The following is a 21368-nucleotide window of genomic DNA, read 5'->3' on the forward strand; positions in this document are numbered from 1 at the left end:
ATGCAGAGCACAAATGATGAACTCACATATGGTCCACTGTTTTAATTTACTTGCGTTAAATGACAAACACGTTGTTATAGATTCATTATCCGGTGCCGTGATGAAGATATAAATATGAAAGTGCCTGTAAAGGGCGTTCACATTATATAAAAATATAGTTTTAAAAATCTTTTATATTAAAGATAATATCAGAGCTCACACAACAACTATAGCGATAGCGATTTTGGCACATGATGAACGATTAACAATTGACAGACAATCAAATCTATTTGAACTTGAAGTGCACGCGCACTTAAAATGCAGTAGAAAGCTCATTCATTGCTGAGGTTATAACATAAAATTACCTCAGGTATCCAGAGCTGATGCAGTTGTTGCTGTGAAATTTTTCTACCACACTGACTACGCCAAAAGGTAAGATATTATTACACAAACTACTACATTCATTGTTCAGTTACGCGAAACGCAGCGAGTTGAGGACATCTGGTTTCCCGCTGTGTAAATGCAACAACAGCATACATTCAGTGACATGTAAACAATTGCAAAAAAGTTTTTATTACAAGAAATATCCAATATTAGGTAATGCCGCGCTTGTTGAGCGAATTAGCATGAAGTTATTATCATTATGATGTGGTCACTAATATATTTATCGTTATAATTATCGTTATAATGTCCCTTAAAGCTTTTATACACTGCTGTCGTGTTATTTGAGCTGTTTCTGAATGAAGGCAGACTGCTGACAGCGAGTCGTGTTGGCAGAATTCATGTAAAACTTCCTAATGTCAAGTTTAAAACGAATTTGTGCTTAAGGTGCGTGACTAAAACACACGTGCACTTAATTAGTGCGGTATAAATGCGATTAAAGCGTTTACATGGACGCATACTGCGATTATAAACGGCGTACGCCACCTCTTTTAATGCGACTATACTTACTGCGATTTTGAGCTTAATCGCATTATTTTTTTCGAATTATTGCGTTTACATGAGGTAAAGTATAATCGCAGTATTGACAAAATCCCATTATAATCGCATTATTAGGGTGCATGTAAACGCGGCCATTGAGAGTAAAGCTGTGGAGTTCACGTCATCCGTCTTTGTTCAGTTACTGAGAGGATGGTTACTTATTTGTTTATAGTTGTTACAAGGACAACCAGAATTAGTAATGCCTCCTAACGTCCACATTGAAAGACAATAAATGCGTCTACTGTACATGCACAGAATTAGCAGATAACTATAAAAAAAATCTGCTGATAGAAACCTGTTTACATGCGTTTACATGCAAATCAATAAACCGGCGATGCAGAAAACTGCATTTACATGGGATTTGGAGATTTGTCAGGTTTCTCGCAGACAGTGACATCACCGCCTAGTACATATAGTGGTTCAAAAAGCCAACGGGAAATCTGTCTTGGAAAGCTATAGGGGAGAGCGGGGCACAACCTAACGCTTTTTGATTTTGGCTAAATCATTAAAAATATTTGAGTTTTTTTTTTTTTTTAGTTTATTTGATTAATTATATTTTTACACAAGCAACACACACACATCTCTGCTACAAATTAAGATTTGAAGTTTGTTTCTAGTACTTATCATTCATGGACAATTACACCAAACGTGACAGAAGTGCAAACGTTACAACTTACCCCCATAGGTGGGGTTAATTGTAACAGGCAGCGGGTTAGTTATAACACTTGATAAAAATTAAGTTTGCAGGCAAATATTTTAATACTATTTTGTCTATTTGAAGTGTGTATTGTTTATATATCTGTCTATAATAGACAGGTATCTACACTATTCATCGCTCATCTAACCATAGTTCAATTATAAATGGATACAAATAGAAATATGTGAGAAAAAGCAGAACAATTATGACCAAAGAAAACATTTTTATATGTGACCCAGTCTGTAATTAAAAACCATACTAAAATCTCAAAATCAAATTCTGAGAGTTTAGCCATTAATTTCATTACGATTTAATCTTTGACGTGACCTTATTCAGTCAATATTAAAGATATGAACAAAATAAATTTTGACGCACAATTTTTTATAAGACAGGCACATTTATTTTGTTGGCAGTCAGCAATCATTCGTGTGTAGTCTATTTAAAACAACGGCAAGAATTACGCTAATGTTAGCGGTTTTCTTATCGTAAGTGCTGAGGGGTTAGTTGTAACACAGGGTTACAATTAACCCCGCTAGGTCAAAATATTTTTAAGCCTACCAAAAAAGAGCTGCAGAGATATTTCAAAATTATTCTATGTTTTAGTCACAAGACACTGATTAAGGGCGTCTTCCCACCAAAACAGATGTGTGTGTGTGCGTGCACTTACCTTGACAACAAAATGCATAATGCTTGCTTGACTTTTGTTCTTATTTTTTTAAACCTTTGGTGTTGTTTTCAAAGAAATAATACAGAAACGCACTTGCGTCTGTCTGCCGCAAATATACTAAAGTAGTTTCGACGACAAATGCCTGTCCGTCGACGTCAATTTTTGCGGAGACATTCAGAAATCATCTCTCTGCTCACAGTTCCCGGTTGCCAAGCAACATGAGTACGCGCCGGCTGCAGCTTAATGATGCAAGCGTACCGCGGTTCGGATGCAAAAATAATATGTGAACACAGTCCATGGGGGGCATGTGGAGAGGGGAGCAATCGAACTTGGGTTCGGTTTGATGCATTACTTTGCGCTTACTTCCGCATGGGACGTTTATCTTTCAGGCGGTTAAGGTGTTTACATGCAACACTAAATCTGGGTATTGAGCAAAAAACTACCTGTACCGATCAGTTTTTGCTTATGCAGTTTATGGGCTTTCCCCGATAAAAGAAAAACATTTTATGCATTATCATCACACGTTATCAGTTTATTAAGTATAATCGGCATAATAATCGTGCATGTAAACGCACTCACTGGTGATACAGTTGCTGGCGGTGTGCACGCAGTATTAGTTAACAAGTTTAATGTAGTTCTTTAGTCAGTCATGTGATCTCAATAATGGCAGCCACCAGCGAGTGAAAACTTGCTCTATGTCGAATAAAATTAACCCTTTGAAGACTTTTTAACATTAATGTATTGACATATTCATTTCTTTTGCTATTTGTCTGCTCTTTTTAGCTCTCAGAGGGTAAAGAGCACCTACAGAAGGTGCAGGTGGAGAATGAAGCTCTTCAGGTTATTAAGCAGCAAATGTCTGCTGAGGTATCATTGTTCAGTTGTATTCATAGAAAATGCCAATTAAACCCAGTAACCACCCACACCAACGGCCTTGGTGATTCATTTTCCCACTTCAAAAAAGAGTTTTAGTGTTCGAGCCAACCAGCTCCGAATTGAATCACAACATACCTACATTTGGTTCAAACACAAAAGCGATTGGAAATTGACAATGGTACAGAACTAAACGTCCTTAATCGAATGAACTACTCTTCACATTACACATCACCAATGAGATGAGCGTACTATATAAAACTATTGAGTGAGACATTAAGTGTATTTTTGTAAGTATTTTGTAGGAAATTCACATTTGCAAGTCATTCATTTTCACTTTTTCATCACCTTTAAACATTTGAGCTCATGTTGTGAAAGCTTTTCTCATTGCAAAATATGCTTGGAAGAGAAATGAATGTGATTTTAACTTCATCTTAATAGAGAGTATGGATGTTATTGTGTTATAGACAGTATTTCTATTGCATTGGTATGTGTACCACAAGTTTACTTGTCAAGTAAGTTGACATTGCATGTGGTTCCCTTTTTATTCAGTCCACAACACTAGCAACACTACTGATTATCTGTGCATTTACCCCAAAAGAAATGGTTTGATGATGTGTGCATCTTACATAGAAGATGCATTTCATCTGGTCAGAAATCTAGTTTGTTTGTGTATGTGCTTGCGTGCTTTTTCATTAACCTGCATGGCCACAGATCTGAGCCCTGGCAGATGTCTCTCTCCTGGGGGTTGGGTTTTATTTTGGAGTTATACATAGCCATGGCTGTGGGGCCGCTGAGGAAAGGTCAGGTCTTAGTGAGTGAGTCTGATTATAGCTGGGAAATAAATGCTCCACAGGACTGATTGCAAGAAGGTCACCTCCACCAACGGTCAGATTGAATGAGCGTGTCTGCGTGCATCCTTGGAACGAAGCTTTGTTTCTCGTCTATCGCCGCCCTGTAGGTGGATTCTGAGCTGTCTTGAGAAATTACAGTTTTGAAATCAAAGTTCTCACTATAAAAGCACAACTTTGGTGGATGTTTACAATGAAGTGACCAGTACAGTATGTAAAGAGCTCAGGTGCAAACCCCTTTATGTGCTTCATGTGACACGTTTTTTGTAATTGAGCACTCTTAATGGATTCTGCCATCAAACTGGTGAGCAGTTTTTGGTCTTTAAAAATGGCAATACTTTTTTTGGCAAATAACACATACCAACGGTTTCTGTCAGATGTTGGTAAACATTCAGTCACGTGACTTTAGTCTTGTGCATGTGCTACACAACAGAACCAGAAGAGAAGACAATGCTAAAGTTGTAATTTTTGTTTTTTGTTGTCTGATGTCTACATATGATTTTCGCGTGGTTTTTACATTCAGAAACATCAAAAGCAATAAGTAATAGGCTATTTAGTAACATGGATTAGTGTCTCTCTGGAGAAATGGTTCGTTTAAAGGGGCGGTTCGCATTGAAGACCTTGAATTAAATTCCCACTGCTATGATTGGATAGCTTCATTCCCCATCTTTACATGTGGGGAAATGTTTTAAAAACATTAATGTGTAAAAATACCAGCCGAAAACATTTATGTTGGAGCGACAAAAGATTCTGGGTGCTAAAGATGATACACATAAATGACAATACGTATAGAAGTAGAAACAAAACTTTAAACTCGACGTGACTAAATTAACGTATAAACCAGGAAAGTGCATCGGAAGCTAAACCGCGGCTGGTTAGTTCTTCCTTATTACTAACTTTGTATATTTCTACCGTTATATTACAGTCGTATTTTTAAGTGTTGTACCTTTATTAATCGTTTAATGTTTTTAGTAAATTAAAACAGTCAAACATACGTGTTTAGACACAGATGTTATAACAATCTCTTATAAAGCAATAGTGAAACGCAGTAACGCTAGCTTAAATAAAGTAAAATGTTTTACTTACTGTGTATACTGCTGTGTCATTTTTGTCAGATCCAATATTAGTGGTGCTTTTAATCACAATCTCTCTGCAAATCCAGCATTAACTTGTGGCTTCTTTACAAATGAATCCACTGTACACAAAGTAACCAAACACTCCCCACGCGAGCTGGAACTTCTTCAAAAACAAACTTTAACCACAGATTCCTAATGTTATGTTCCGAGCCTCCGTAATCCAGCATCTGTGTTGTTCCCAGACAGTTCTTCTACAACCAAACACTCCGTTTCCACAGGTACTCATAACAGATTACCGCATCAAACTAAAAGTCTCTCAGAAAAAATGTATGTAAAAGTAATTTTTAATACTTAATAACCATGCTTACTGATTGTTGAGACACTGCATGGTTTGCTTTGCCGCTGGCCCACACGTGTGTCATGCGAAGCTGTGGGCGGGGCTACAAAAGTGGTTGTTGTATTAAGGAGGTGTTTAAATTCTAATCCGACGTCATATTTCAACACATTCCTGAATCGACTGTTTTAATGGCTTGGTGCCAAAAACTGTTATATTTCAGTAAAGAGGATGTTTTCAGTTCTCAAGCTTGCAGTATGATGACCTCTTATATAACAGAATATCAAGTTAAAATTCATTTTTTGATCACTGATATCACTTGAGTGACAGGTGAATTGCCCCTACTGTCACAACCGTCGAGCTAGGTTTTAGCAACCAGGCACCTCAGCTCCACACACAGCCTCTTTGCCCATACTATGTGTAAGGCTGAAAGACTGAAATTTAAGCTGATATTTGCTTAAAATTACATTTCGGGTCTGTTCCTTACATAACCATGGACCTTATGGAATATAGCGAACGATTCATACTAATTGCTTAAGTATTTTTACTTTAAGAGACACTGTATGGTGTAGTTGCTTGGACCTCTTCCTTTGTGTTGTGAGGATGAAAGCAAGTCATACACATTTAGTGAACAAATTACTCTTTCTTTAAAATCACTATGGCTTCAGCCTTTTCAAAACCCGTTAAAATAATCTTTCAGGCACAAGCCCAAGCTCACATGCTTCACAAACGTCCACCTTCTGAAAAGCCATGATTTTCACATGGAAATGAAGCTGCTATTGTGGCTGTATTATTACTCACCGGTGGCACAGTGTGTGTGTCAGTCTTGTGTGTTTCAATGACGCATACTTCCTCTATCTGCAGCCTGCACTTAATCCCAGCACTGCTGGCTCAGGAACAGATTACTGACAGCAGATGTGATGAGAGGAGAGCAGGGGAGCTCGACACAAACACACACACACACCTCCGCTTCTCATTATGATAGAACACTGCAGCCATTTTCTCACTCCTCTGTTTGTTCTGAGCTACCATCTTTGCTCTGGCTATTCTCTCCCTCTTAAAATATTTCGCTGTTTGATGACCAACATATGTGATGTGAATGTAATGATCTTTACCCACCTGTGTCCACAGGGTGATGAGCGGGTCCGGCGGCTGGAGGAGGAGGTGTCCAGGATAAAATTTCAGCATGGTTCAGTCAGTCAGCAGGTAACTTTCTTTATGATCTCACACCCTGCTGTCAGACCCGACCACAATGTCACCCATCAATGTCACGTGTTGATGCAGGTCATTGAAGTCTGATTATAAAGAGATCAGAACTGTGATGTTCGTGACAAAGAAAGAACACAAAAGCAGATCTTGGCCAAAATGAGCGATTGACTGCCCCATCGGTCACCATTTACTTTTATTGTATGGGAAAACAGCAGCACCAAAAATCTACAGAGGAAAGTTTTTGTGAATGTTTACAGTGTTGTCCTGTGAAATTAGCTTTTCTTTCTTTCTTTTTTACACCATTCCAGCATCAATGGCTATATTTATGGTGGGAACTGGTTAATTCATACACAAGTTTTGTTCAGACAAGTTAATCCAGACACAGGTTGCGGAAGGGACAATTTGGCATTTCCAATTTGCCTAACTTGCATGTTTTTGGCCTTTGGGAGGAGGTACCTGGAGTAAATCTACACTGACACAGGGAGAACATGCACTCCACACAGAAAGGCCACTTGACCAAGCTGTGGGTCGAACTGTGGACCTTCTTGCTGTGAGTCAACAGTGCTACCCACTTTGCCACCCGAAAATAGCTTTTAAAACAGCCCTATAAAAATACAATTGAGTCTATATGACTTCATTTTTTTCTGATTTATGTAATAACCTACTGAAATGTAACTTATTGTTCACTTGTTATCGTGTTTTAAAAGTCACCACTTTTGTTGCAGTGGTCTGCCGTAAACTTATTTTGTGCTATACACTACAAAAGTCATACTGGTTTTAAAAGACATGAGGGTGAATAAATGACAGAATTTTCATTTTTAGACAAATCAGTCCTCATGTTGCACCACCAAATTAAAATATGAGAAACAAAATCATGATAGGGCCATTACGTTTTTACTGAGAAGATGCAGACTGATTAACCATCTATATGTTGCCGTACCATGGCTGCAGGAGGTGCAATGATATTATCCAGCAGCCGAAAACAGTCCCTTTAGTAACTTTCAATGGCAGGGGACTATTTTCGGGCAGTGCGTAAAATCGAAGCGTGCCGCACAAGCCCTGAAAAGTGAAGACGTCTCGATCACCCCCCAGTGACTGGTCCCAGTATAGGTCATAAACCCCGCCTCCCCATGTTATTCAATGGGACTTGAGACCAACTAAACATTTGAATTACACTCCGAAGCTGGTTTATGTCATTTACTGTAGTTTTTATCACGCTGATGTAAATTCAAGTGTTTGTTTTTAAAATAAGTTTGTTTTTAGTTAGTTATTTAATGCTATAAAAACGGTGGTGTCACGTCGTGATTGACAGCTGTGATATGTGCATTCTGCGAGAGCGGGGCCTTGATTTCGCGGCTTTACTTCCTGCTCACTACTGCGCATGACTGGTCCCAAAATCGCTACTGCCCAGACATAAGACCCAAGATGTCAGCACCATATCGGGACACTGGCGGCTTCACTTTTCACCAATGGAAGAGAGCGAACAGGCGTCGTCCATCTTTTTTTACGGTCTATGGTAATATCACTACACCTGCTGCTGCCATGCTACATCAGCAAAGTCCTTGATTATTACTAGGGATGCACGATATATCGGCCGACATATCGTTATCGGCCGATAACTGCTTATTTTTAATATTATCGGTTATCGGTCTGATAGCAAAATTAGGCCGATAAATGAAAGCCGATAAATGATGGATTATTTTGGTTTGTTGAACCACTTCACTTGCTCATTGCTGGCCATGTGGAGTTTTGATTGGTGCTTTTTGTGACATAGCACGAAGATGACACATGTTTCGGGCTTAAGAAGAGTATGCTAGTCTAGCGCAAAGAAAAGATGTCCGCGGTCTGGGAGGTTTTTTTTTGTGAAATTAATATGAAATGAATATTTATCGGCCTATATATATCGGTTATCGGCCCCCGATATATATCGGTTATCGGTATCGGCCAAAATTTCCATATCGGTGCATCCCTAATTATTACGCTATAATGATAGTATAGTCCATATCTGCTAAGAATATCGCAACTTTACATTTTTTGTTGGTCTTAGTACACAAAGTAACTACAGAAGAGTCAAGTTTTAAATAGGAAAAATATCCAAACCCTTTGGGGTTTTTTTAGCACAATGCTAATGGTCTAATCAGATTCAATGGATTATGATAAGCTATGCTAAAAGTGGTAGCGCCAGACCCGGAGATCGGCTGAATGGATTCCAAAACGGTAAAAATCAAATGTTTAACTCTAGGGGAGCTAGAAAATGAGCATATTTGCAAAAACAGTGGAGTGTCGCTTTAACAATCCACAATGAATATATTTTTCATGTTCGTGGCCGTTTTCTCAGTTCACCAGCCTTGGGCAGGTGTGGCCAAAATGTCATTTTGGACCCTGTTTGTAACCCCTTGGGGTAGCTATTGGACGGCCGGCCACTTGAGCCCTCGTGGAGGTTAACAGCGACTTTGTCTCCAGATGGGAGAAATCATCCGTGTGCAGTCCAGTGTCTGTGGGCAGCTGGAAAAGTGTGGGGGGTACCAGGACACCATCCTGGAGTTTTCATGCCTCCTCCCCCCTCCCATTCACTCCATCCTGTGGCGGAGGAGTGTTAGGAGCCGAATGATTGCTTAATAAAACATTTGATTGAGAAGCGAGCAGAGTGCCCACCATAAACAGCCTGGATTCTGCCCTTTAATTTTACCATCTCCCGAGAATTGCTTTTGCTGTGCCACAGAGCGAGGCTTACACACAAGCAGTTAGTCGTCCACCCCAGAACTGAAGATCTAATTTAGGCTGCGCCGGGGCGCACGCGCGTGCGCCTCTTCGGGTGTTTGTCTATTTTGTGTTCCCGGGGACAAAAACTAAGGGCTTTTCATTTTAAATTCTCACTGCTGTAGACGCCGCCTCGGCACTGATAAGAAAAAAACAATCATTTCATACTGCTGAGAAAATTGGCCGTACCGCAGCTAAGATGGCAGCAGCCCTGCGCTGAACACGCCGGATTCTAATTTGCTTTTTCTGTCAGGTTGAATCGGTCTTTCTGAGGTTGTGTGTGTGCGTGTACGTGATTGCATCCTTACAGCTGCGGTATATTAATGCGGCATATGATTTACTAAGTGTTTCTGCCTTTTATTTTGCTGCAGTCTCATATTGCGAGCTCAGGATATAATCACAATGCAGTGTTTGTCCCTCACATCTGCACACACCACATAGGATCCTCTATTCTGGTGCATTTCTGCATAAAACATTCACTGCCGACTGTGTATGTGTGTGTTGGGCTCAGATGAAAGGTTAACTCAGGAGCATATATCAGACACTGGCGTGCTGTAATAAAGGGTCGGCTATAGAGCCGCAGCTCTCCTTCTGGGAACCCGCGCATTTTTATAACCTCTCTGACAGCAAGATAAAGTGCTCGTCCAATTAGAAAAATATTTGGGGCGCATACCTTCCTGCCTTTTTTATCTTCAAACCTATTTGATCTTGAATCCTGGATATTTTTATTGTTTGCTGCTTATGTTTTTCTTTGGCCACGAATGCAACATGCACTGCGTGTTATGAATGCTACATACGCAACACACTTTCCATTTTCAAGGGGAAACCAAATGCAATGTTCGCATCCAGTTTGGCCTCACCTCGCACCCTCGGTCCACACGCACGGTCGCACGCACCCTGATTAATTCCTAACCTCATTCGTATTCTTTCTTTTTTGTATTTCGTGGGTCTTTTTACCGAGTGCATTAAAATTAAATTCCCTCTCGTTGTTGTGAAAGAGGCGCACGTTAAAAATAATTGGATGAGGGGGAGAACAAAGAGCTGCCTCTCCCTTCCGAGGCTGCACGGCCCAGCGAGGCGTTAATGCCGCGCCCGTCGCATTGTTCGGCTGTCTGCAGCCATCTCCCCAACCAGACACTCAGCGCTGCTCAAGTCACTTTTAATGTCTGATAATCAAGGTGAATTTTCAAAAAGCTGCCATTTTCAAATGATGGTGTATATATTATGTGGAGATGGGGATTTTCAGGAGGGGAGGAGGCGTTTGGTGGGTGGGAGAGCGGAATGGGGTCATGCACAGTGAAAGAGAGACACCTACTGGTTACCCGTGAAACTGCTGGCTTGTTCTATGTTATTTTTTAGTGACTGAAACCTTACACAGCTTCCTAGATGCTTTGTCAGGCAGTGTTTTGTGTATAAAGGTACCTTCTAAGGAAACAGATCAGGGTTCAGTTTCTTAGGCACGATGATGTCATATCTTTTTGCTTTATGATAAAAGTCAGCGACGATTATATATATTAATTATATATAATAAAATATTTATTTAGCGACGATTGAATGTTTTAACTGGTCCATCATTTTTATTTTGTATTTTTTTCCAAAATGACTTGAAGATGTCTTATACAAACGTTGCCCTCTTACCACTGTATTCGGTCTCAAAACAGTGTTTTTTCGACTATGGACGTTCATGGTGATGTGTCATGTCAGCTGTGCCTTTAAATTCAGCAATGCAGCGAAAATCAGCACTTCGAGTGCACCACGCGATACGCCAGCTTTTTCTCCTTTATTACTTTCAGAAGTTAAACCCAATGAAAGACAGCCTGATTTTGTTCAGGCTGCGATAGTGTTATTTTTAATGCACATCTAGGAGTACCGCAGTAAATTCTGTAACTGTAGCATGTAGCAACCAAGATGCTTTGAGCTCCTGATCGTTCCTTTCTCTCATCTCATTATTTCCTGTGCTTTCTCTCTCTGCGTTCACTCCATTCGCGTTCTCATTTTTCACCTCGGCGTGCAGCGCGCCGCAATACATTATGGAGGTGAACATATGCAGCGTGTAGAGTGTAATAAGTGTGTATTTATTTTCTTCAGACTGTGCTACTCTCTCCCGGTGTGAGGAAGAGAACGACCATCTTTTTCGGCATCAGAGTTTTGAGAAATGGGTCTGATTGTGTATCAGATCTCAGGCTGTGAGTCATACGATGGATGGGTTTGTTTTTTACTGCGTTCAGTACACGACTGTGTTTTTGATACAGTATAGTGTTTGTGTTTTGAATGTGTTTGACATCCTGCATCACGCATTGAAAGGTTTTTGAGGGAAATAAACACAGTGTAATAATGAAATATGAAGAGCTAAGATGCAAAACCCTCTAAGTGCGTCTTTTTTTTATAAATTAGCATTTTTTAATGGATTCTGCAAACAAACCGGTATGTTCTGAGTAGCCTGAGGCTTGGATAAAGCGATTTGAAGCTAAAGTATTCTGATGAATGTATGATACGTGCCGAGAGCATTCGGTTAATACCATTAGTCTCTTTCACACATAGTCTATACTGGTAAATTGCATTTAACACAGATCATGTGTGAACAGAAAGTTTCTGGTAAATCATTGCTGCCAATTTACCAGTTAGAGAGGTTGTAAGATTCCCAGTGATTTACTGGTAAGCGCTATGTGTGAATGGAGAATAAGGATTACCTGCAGAAGACGCCGACAGCTTCGGGCCAATCATAACGACGTTGTGATGCAGATGACACGTTTACCCCGCACTGTTTACAGACGTTTCCAAGCGTACGCTGCTTAAAGTCGAGCACACCATCTCTTCACCAAAGTTGTTTAAAACAGCTTACGATCTATTTGCCGAATTGCCCACGTCTTTCACACACTCTCTGTGAAGCCTAATGTTTAAACATTACTGCTGTTCAATTCAGTTTCGTCTAAAGTCACCTAATATGGGTTTGGGCAGGAGCAACTGCGCAACTGTCAGCATTTGCTACAGAAGTAAAAACAACAAATACAGACCATGGATATGAAGTCATACCCCGCATGTTTACAAATACAACACTGAGCTTGGCGTGCGACAGTTTAGCGGTAACTTCCGCCTTCTCACCGAGTTTAGCGGTGTTTTGGTATTGATGGGTGAATGATATCTTATTGGTAAAAAGATGGGAACGTCACTGCGACAGAAAATTAAAAGTTTCCTAAGCTGATATTGCTAGCAACTATACTCTCATTCCGTAACATGCCTGCAGCAGGCGCAGTGGTATTACGCAGTGCCCGAAAATAGTCCCCTTGGTATCTTTTAATAGCTGGGGACTATTTTCGGGCACTTGGTAATATCATTGCGCCTGCTACAGCCATGTTACGGAAGCAAAGTCCTTGATTATTACGCCAGAATGAGAGTATAGTTGCTAGCCATATCAAAAAAAAAGTTCCTAGCCATATCAGCCTAGAAAATCGCAACTTTTAATTTCCAGTCGGTACACGATGTAACAACAGAAGAGTCGAGTTTTAAATAGGAAAAATATTGAAATTCTTTGGTTATTTTTGAGCGCCATGCTAATGGTCTAATCAGATTCTATGGATTATGCTAAGCTATGCTATAAGTGGTAGCGCCAGACATAGATATGTATAAAGGCTAGATGTCTCGCCCTCGCTGCTGGCCAATTGAGTGGAACGTCCGCATTTTGGCGGCCATCTTGCCACATGGTGCTCGCTCACTTGTAGCATTCAGTTTTGGTGATGCAGGTACTTTTGAATGACCATGACTTGCTTAATTTTTTACCGATTTGCAGACGGTTTGGTTTGTTATAAACGTCAAAGATGTACCTATGACACTGCATACTTATATTAAAAATAAATAAAAAATTCATTAAACATGTTAAAGCATCCAGCATTATAGCCACGTTAATAACGTTTGTAAAAAACCAAACCGTTTGAAAATCGGTAGAAAATTGAGCAAGTTATGGTTATTTAAAAGTACCTGCACCATTAAACTCAATGGCCCTCATTTATCATTCTTGCGTAGAAACGGGCGTATATGTTGGCGTAAGATTATGCTTACACTCCTCTCACCGCCTGATATATGAAACTGTGCGTACCGTTGATATTCAGGTGTACGCAATACCTGCCCTTCATAAATGCCGCGGCTGAAAACGATCGTCATTAGAATAACAAGCCCGTATAAATTCAAGTCTCCGCCTCCCCCACGCCCTCATTTTACGCCATTGACACACGAAAGACGGCAAAGAACAGAAACCGGGGAAGTGAAAACTATTTGGGAGTTTAAAGAGTGGGATTAAAGTCACATTAATAACTGGATGACATTTTGTAATATTCTTATTATTATTTGTATTATTAATATTGATATTTAGAAGAATAATGATTTATTATTATTATTATTTACTGTGCCTACATCTAAATTCTATGTCTGCTTAATGGTTCAGTTACTTTTTTTTTAAATAATATTTTAAAATTATGTAGTAACTTTTGTAGTGTGTTGTTCTGTATTTACATACAGTTGTTTGTTAGCTGTATCTTAGATCCAGTTTGATACGGAGCTCCGGATATAATTCAAATTAACAATTTGTTTCCACGACATTCACATGTTTTACTAGGCTAATTCATAATTTGAAGTAATAATAATTGTAATAGTAATTACGAAATATTATAATAATTAATTCCAAGGAACAAACTGTTGAATATTGGGAACAAATTCTAAATTTATGGCCATACTTTAGACTAAATAAGAAAAAGAAGTGTCCATAATGTAGCATAAAAGATAATTCGTGGCCATAATTTTGTCCGCATGTCATCATGATCGGATGTACGGCTCCATTCAACACAAGCATTTTACCTTACCTCATCTGTATTTATTTATCATCGAATGGTATGTAACTAGCTTACCTTTTATTGCATTAACATGTTTTCGTAGCACATCCTTGTGCTTTCTTGCAATGTGCCGCTTCAGATTCCAGGATGAATATTTGCTAACTCTTTACAGTCTCTCCGCAGTCCCTTTCAATTTTTTCTTCCTGCTCAATTTTAACTTTGATTTTTACTTTACATTTATGTATAAGGCTTGAATTCCATAACTTATTGCTAGACGTTTTAACAGATTCTCGAACTAGCAAATTATCAAAGGGCGTTCTGGGTTTAACGAGCGGTGCTGAGGGAGCGGAATTTTCGGAAAGGCGCTTTGATGGTAATATTACCGCAACGCTCCGCTCCCACTAAGCTCCGTTCACATGCTCGCTCTGAAACATCAGGTAAAGCGCACAGGCTCTCAACTGAAGGAATACATATGCATACAAATCAAATGCTTTGGTAAAGTCTCACAAATTAAACATTGAACATTGTTGCATAAAAATAAATACTGAAGTTTATAATTACTACGTTTTTTTTTACAGTGGGTCATAATATATCATATATTTTAGTTTGTCAGTGGGTTTTGTGGTGTTAGGAAGTGTTTGCGCATTTCTGCACTAACTCAAAATGTGCGTACCCCACCTCCTGAGCTGGCGTAGGATTTGAGCGTGCCGTACGCCAATGTCCATATTGATAAATCTCAAAGTCACAGTGGTTTTGGGTGTACGCAAGGTGTACGCTGGAAATTTGGTGTACGCACTTTTGATAAATGAGGGCCATTGCTACGAGTGAGCGAGCTGTCTGTGGTAAGACATCTAGCCTTTATACATATCTATGGTGCCAGACCCGGATTTTGGCTGAATGGATTGCAAAACAGTAAAACTCAAATGTTTAACTCTAGGGGAGCTGGAAATGAGCCTATTTTCAAAAAAAGTGGAGTGTCACTTTAATTGGCAAGATAAGTAGTCAATGGCAGAGAAAGAGTTAAATTAAAGTGCTCCTGTTGTCGAAATTTGTATCACTTAAAACACATCTTTAAGCATCATAATAGCATATGTAAATGTTTTTCCTGTGGCAGTAAATAAAAATAGCTTGAATGTAACTATACACCCTTTTCTTTTCATCAAGTGAGTTATTTTGCAAGTGTGATGGAAATTTTGGCAGGTGCACATGTGTTAAACATTTTTTATCACGCATCAGATCTCAGGTTGTGAATCATGCCATGGCAAGAGTTTTTGCAGTACATCCGTTATAACATTAAGGTCCTTGACTATATTTTTTTAGTTTTTGAGTGTGTGTCTGTTCATCCTGTATTGTTCCATGAAAGCTAAGGAGCCTAAACACAGTGTGACTACACAAATAAGACGAGGGTCTGAAATTGCGTCTGAGCTTTGTAAGGGTCGTGATGTGACAGTCTCAGAACCCATTATCCTCTCCCTCGGCCCTCTATCAGGCCTCAGCCAAACACTAGAATGATAAAGATGAAGAAAAATACTTTCTTCTGGCTTTTTCCGTCTGCTTAGAAGAAAATGCGGACGTAAAGAGCCTTTGTTCCATCGTGTCTGTTTTTGTCATTGATTATGAGAGCGCTGGGTTTTGTTTTAAGATTCCTGTCTTCAGTGGATTGACTTAATGCACCAGCTGAACGCAGAAATGTGAAGAAGGACAGAAGCCTGTGCCTTCCCGTGTCTTTCATGAGGAGGCCACTGCGGACGTGTCGTGCTTCTTGAGGAGTCGTCTCTTCTCTGTGTGGCTGTGAATGAAGGCGAAAGCCTCTTTGAGGTACACAAACAAACATTGACAGAGAAAACCTTATAATGGGATGCAATGGAAAGTTGTGAAATATATATGTGGCTTTAGTAGTAGTCAAAGTGACACTGAGCTGTTGATCGACTGTTCTGCTCTGAATAACCAAATTGGGATTCACAGATTCACTTTTGGACATTGAGAGATTTTATGAGATAAGATCAGTACATCTGCACTTTTAGAAAAAAAGTACAAACGCAGTTACTGGAATGGAACCCTTTAAAAAGGTCCTAATATGTACTTTTTAGGTACAGATATTTATCTTTGTGGTACCAGAATGTACCTCTAATATACCCCCTTAAAGACGGGGTCCATGATTTTTAAAAACACTTTGGAAAAGGCAGTCGGGCCGAGTACCAAAACACACTTGTAGCCAATCAGCAGTAAGGGGTGTGTCTACTAACCAACATCCTTGCCCATGTGTGGGGTGGGTCTATCAAAAGAAGGTCCAGATTTTATTGGGGTAGGGGTGTGTTTGTTTAGGGGATTTCAAATATCAACATTGGCTTTCAGAGATCATGCACCCCGCCTTTAAGTATAAATGTGTACTTTTGAAAGGTTTCTGCCTCAGTGACAGCTTTTGTACCTTTTTATTCCGAGAGTAAGTTCGACTATGAGGCTTGAATCTCACAGATGTGCACGTATAAGATTTTAATACAAGATTTTAATTTTAGCTTTGACCAGAACGTTTTTGGATACTGAAAACTAACCTTGTTTGATTACCACTTAAGCTATTTAAAATAAAGGTGCTATAGGTTCTTCCCACTTATGTCACTGAAGAACCATTTTTGACTCCCCAAAGAGAATTTAAAGGGTGGGGGGGGTCTAAAGCCATTTTATGCATTCTCAGTTAACACTGTTAAAGAGTTGTATTCCTCGTGCTAAACATAGGCAAGTGTCAAAAAAGCAGTTGGACAGTTCCTGTGCAAGGGTTCATACAAGTTTCAGAAAGTTTTTTTTTTAACATGAGAGATTCATTTGTAACAATCTTGCTTTATTTCTTTTATGGGCAATTTGAGTGCTGGAAGTACAGTGGAAGTCTTTATATGGGCACTTTATATATATATAATAGCACATGCCAACCAACAGGGTTCCAACGGGTCCTTGAAATCCTTGAAAGTTTGTGAATCTGGGTGGAAAATTCAAGGCCCTGGGAAGTTTTTGAAAATATACATACATAAATACAGGTCATTGAAAGTGCTTGAATCTATTTTATGCAAGAAGTTTTCTGAAAAAAAAATCCATATTATTCCCTGTGTAGTGTAGGATAATATCATAAAATTCTAGACTTTTTAAGCACACGTGCTTAACTGTTCGCTTTAAATGCTTATATCTTCTGTATGCGAATGTTGATTCATACCAAAATGCTTTTTTGCATAGTTGTGTTTGACACATGAAAACATCTCGGGTTACGTATGTAACTGTTGCTCCCTGAGAAGGGAATGAGACGCTGCGTCTCTCTTGCCATACTTCCTGTGTCCCTGTAACGCCATCTTTGGCAATATTTCAGATAGCGATTTACTTCCTGGCTCCCACGTCACCCTGTCTTTGTCGTTAAGCCTCACCATTGGTTGAATTTGATATACACATTTAGAGGAGGCGCCCCCAAAGGGTCACCACAGTGACGCAGCGCGAGTTCCCTCGAAAGGGAACTGTAACATTGTATCTTAAAAGGTAACACAATGTAACTTTGCTCTCACTTGAAATGTGTCCCCACATTTAGTCTTTGAATTTGAGGGTATTGGACCTGGAAAGTCCTTGAAAGGTCCTTGAATTTGAAGTTTACTAAGGTGTGGGAACCCTGAACCAAGAGATTACACAAAATTAACATCACTGTGAAGAAGTGTGTTTTTCTTTGTGAGGGAAATTTCAGCTTGTTCAGCTTTCCAATAATCACAGAATTATGGAAAAACTGGATATAGTTTGTTTATCCGAGGTAGCAGCGGAGGTGTGCAAGTGTGTTTGTTTAAGGCTGGATTTTGTTAAAAAGGGCCGGTCCCAACCGGGTCATGAGTCGCAGGCAGCAAGTAAAACTGCATCAAATGTTGTCTATGTTTTGTTGGCATTCGTTGCCTAAGTGCATATAATGTAAACGGCATGAACATGTAGTAAATCATAAGTTGTCCAGAAATAGTGCCATAATCTTTTGTTTGTGTTGCATGCTCATGGCTCACTCCACACACGGTAAGCCTCCAGGAGCTCGAGTTTTCCATGAAAGTAGCTGTATAGCTGATCTGTCTTTTATAAATCTGATATACCGGTAAAACTAAAGATACTCTATAGATACTCGAGATTAGCAGGAGATTAAACATTGTGCATTATGTGACCTTTAAATGTTCTTTATGAAACCACACAGCCCAACGAAGAACCTTTTAGGAACCATTATTTTTAAGTTTTGGGATGGGATTACAGTCTTGAACCATTTAATCCCCCCCCAAAAAATGTAATGATAAATATTAACTGTTTATTGAAGTTTGTTGTGTTTTATCATAGTGGTGCTGCTTTCAATTTATAAAATCAATAAGTCTTTTATTATACATTGGGTCATTACATAAACCATTTGTGACCCTGGACCACAAAGAAGTAGCATTTGTATATTTGAAGCAATAGCCAAAGATATATTTTGTGCCTCAAGATTAGGATATTAAGTAAAGATCATGTTTTATAAAGATATTTTTCTACATTTCCTACCATAAATATAAAAAAAATATTTAGCATTAGTAATATGTGTTGTTAAGGAGTTCATTTGAACAACTTTAAAGGCAATTTTTTTGTCGATATATTGATTTTTTTTTTTTTGCACCCTCAGATTTAAACTATACATCAATGAAAAGCTTATTTATCCAGTTTTCAGATGATGTATAAATCTTAATTTTTCTGTTGAATCAAGTCATTTTAACTTACTATTATTTATCTTGACTAGAGATGAGTTGTTAAAACTTATAAAATATAGTTGAAATAGCAACTCATCTCTTTTCAAGAAAAATAATAGTAAGTTGCCATGACTTGTAAATCTGAGTTAATTCAACTAAAAAAATTTAAGGCAGCAAAGAAACATTTATGAGCACAGTTTTGCTTTGTGCTTTTAAATTATCTGTTGTGTAACATCAAAAAAATAAATGCAGAGAACCTTATAGATGGCTGTGTGGCACTGAACTCATTTTAATGCCCGTGTGGGCACAGTGCCCACGAGGAGGCAGTGTCTGTCGTGCCTACCTCACACACACAGATGTGAGCATGTGTGCAGTCAGACACAAGCAGACATGTCTGTGTCAGAATCACCCGACCCAGCATGAGAATTATTACAGTTTTTATTGTTTGTGTATTATTTTTATTCATGAAATTATTTTAGTACTGTCTTTCTGGAAAAGTAAAAATATGTTTCTTTGCACAGCGCACAGGAATATATTTTCCTCTCAGCCCCTCCACACCCCCTCCTCCTCTCTCTTGCTCATTTCTCGTCTCTGCTCTTTGTATCCTTAAAATATTCCACACATCTCGCTGCAGTTCCGCATGACAGACACCCTTAATATAATCTGTGTGTCTGAATTCTAATTTATACCGTCAGGATAAAATAAATAGTCTGCAGTTAATTATAAGGAGCCTGTGCCTGCCTTTGCCCGGGTGATTTATGAAGTGCGCACAGGCATTCTCCAACGCATTTTTCTTAATTTATTTTTAATCTGTCTTTCTATTAATTCTGCGCCAAACGTCTTAATGATGTGAGAGGTGTGCGGTAATGAGAACAGGTGGATGGAAAGGACTGTTGGGGTTGGGGGGTCTGGACCTAACAAGACCACTTTTAGACCCCCCCACCTTCATCTCCAACCCACAAAAGGTCTTGTCTCTCTCTCTCTCTCTCTCTCTCTCTCTCTCTCTCTCTCTCTCTCTCTCTCTCTCTCTCTCTCTCTCTCTCTCTCTCTCTCTCTCTCTTTCCATATGTTTGATGTGTTCTCCTCTTCCTATATCTGTTCATGCACATTTACCAAAAATGCAGTGGTGGAGCAATAATGGTAATACTATGGTACTTAAATATAGCATGTTACTAAATGTTGATCATGTATACTTGGTAATACTAGGGAACATTTTGAAACTACCTTGATGCTTTAAGGTACTTTTTATTAGTGTACCTTTGTCAAAGGTACCATGGTGTAAAAATACTATTGTAAATGTAGTTATATCATTATTTCAATTGTATGTACGTGCAACTATTATTTGCTACAACAAAACTTTAAATATGTTAGCAATAACATAATTCAATATACAGCACCAGCACATTTTCATTGTATGAGTTTTCCTATGGTTTTATTTGTTAGTACCACTTATCATGATAAAAATAATAATATTTTATGTACAGTATAATGGTACTTTAGCTAGTAAAGTATTGTACTTTAAGGTATCAAACAGGATACTCCACACTCTCAGAAATAAAGGTACAAAAGTTGTCTCTAGGATGTCCTTGTTGGTACCATTTAGATACAGATATGTACCTTATTGCGCTTTTCCATTGCATAGTACCCTATGGTTTGAGTCGGGTCAGCTTACTTTTGGGAGCTTTTCCACTGGGTTTAGTTTGTAGTACACGGTACTTTGTTGGAACCCCAACCGAGGTTGTACTAAACAAAGACCTAAGCTGATACCAAAACGTGTCGTGAAAACACTGTAGGTCACTGATTGGTCTGAGAGAATCGTCACTACCGGCGTCATTGCTATAATGTAAAAGATTAGCTTTACCTTCGTGCTAGCTTGCGCTGTCTCGAGCAAACATGTTGTCATCTGTGCTTTGCTGTAAGTTCCCAAATTCCCTTTTAGCGTGAAAAACATCCACAGGTTGTGAATCAAGAACACCATAACATTTTTCCAGACTTGCAGTTTGTGGCGGCACATTCACGACGCGCATGTCCACATATATGTTTAAATGCAACTTAAATGAAGCTCAGCGGAGCTTGTCGACCGATGCCACGGATGTCAGGTGAGACAAGAGGTAGTGATAAATGCAATGTGCAAACATCTATTTGTGGTGGTCAATTTTAATATTGTGGCAGACTGAGAAATAAATGAATGTATGGGGATGTACAATGACCTTCTTATGTGTATGATGTCACAGCAGTAGGCAGCGCAAATATAATGACACGCCTATGATCCCTTCCACTCCGAAGTGGTACTAAACTCGATGAAAAAGCTAACCAAGTCAAAGTGAGGTAAGCTGACCCGAACCAAACTGTGGGGTACTATGCAATGGAAAAATGCCATTAGAGGTACCAATATGCACCTTT

General features: G+C 39.1%; 1 protein-coding gene across 8 annotated transcripts in view; it reads left to right on the top strand.

Moving 5' to 3' along the window:
• Positions 1-21368, top strand: part of pmfbp1 (polyamine modulated factor 1 binding protein 1) — a 263364-nt gene that overhangs the window by 159560 nt on the left and 82436 nt on the right. For 7 of the 8 annotated variants that reach the window (XM_055213102.2, XM_055213135.2, XM_055213142.2 and 4 more), the window contains one exon: positions 6590-6664. In XM_055213102.2, the coding sequence (XP_055069077.2) occupies positions 6590-6664 (75 nt within the window). Of the gene's footprint in view, positions 1-6589; positions 6665-15953; positions 16069-21368 lie in introns of those variants that run through there. The other variant, XM_055213159.2, reaches the window with a different exon arrangement.

The sequence above is a fragment of the Misgurnus anguillicaudatus genome, chromosome 21 (assembly GCF_027580225.2).
Source record: "Misgurnus anguillicaudatus chromosome 21, ASM2758022v2, whole genome shotgun sequence".
Lineage (NCBI taxonomy): Eukaryota > Metazoa > Chordata > Actinopteri > Cypriniformes > Cobitidae > Misgurnus > Misgurnus anguillicaudatus.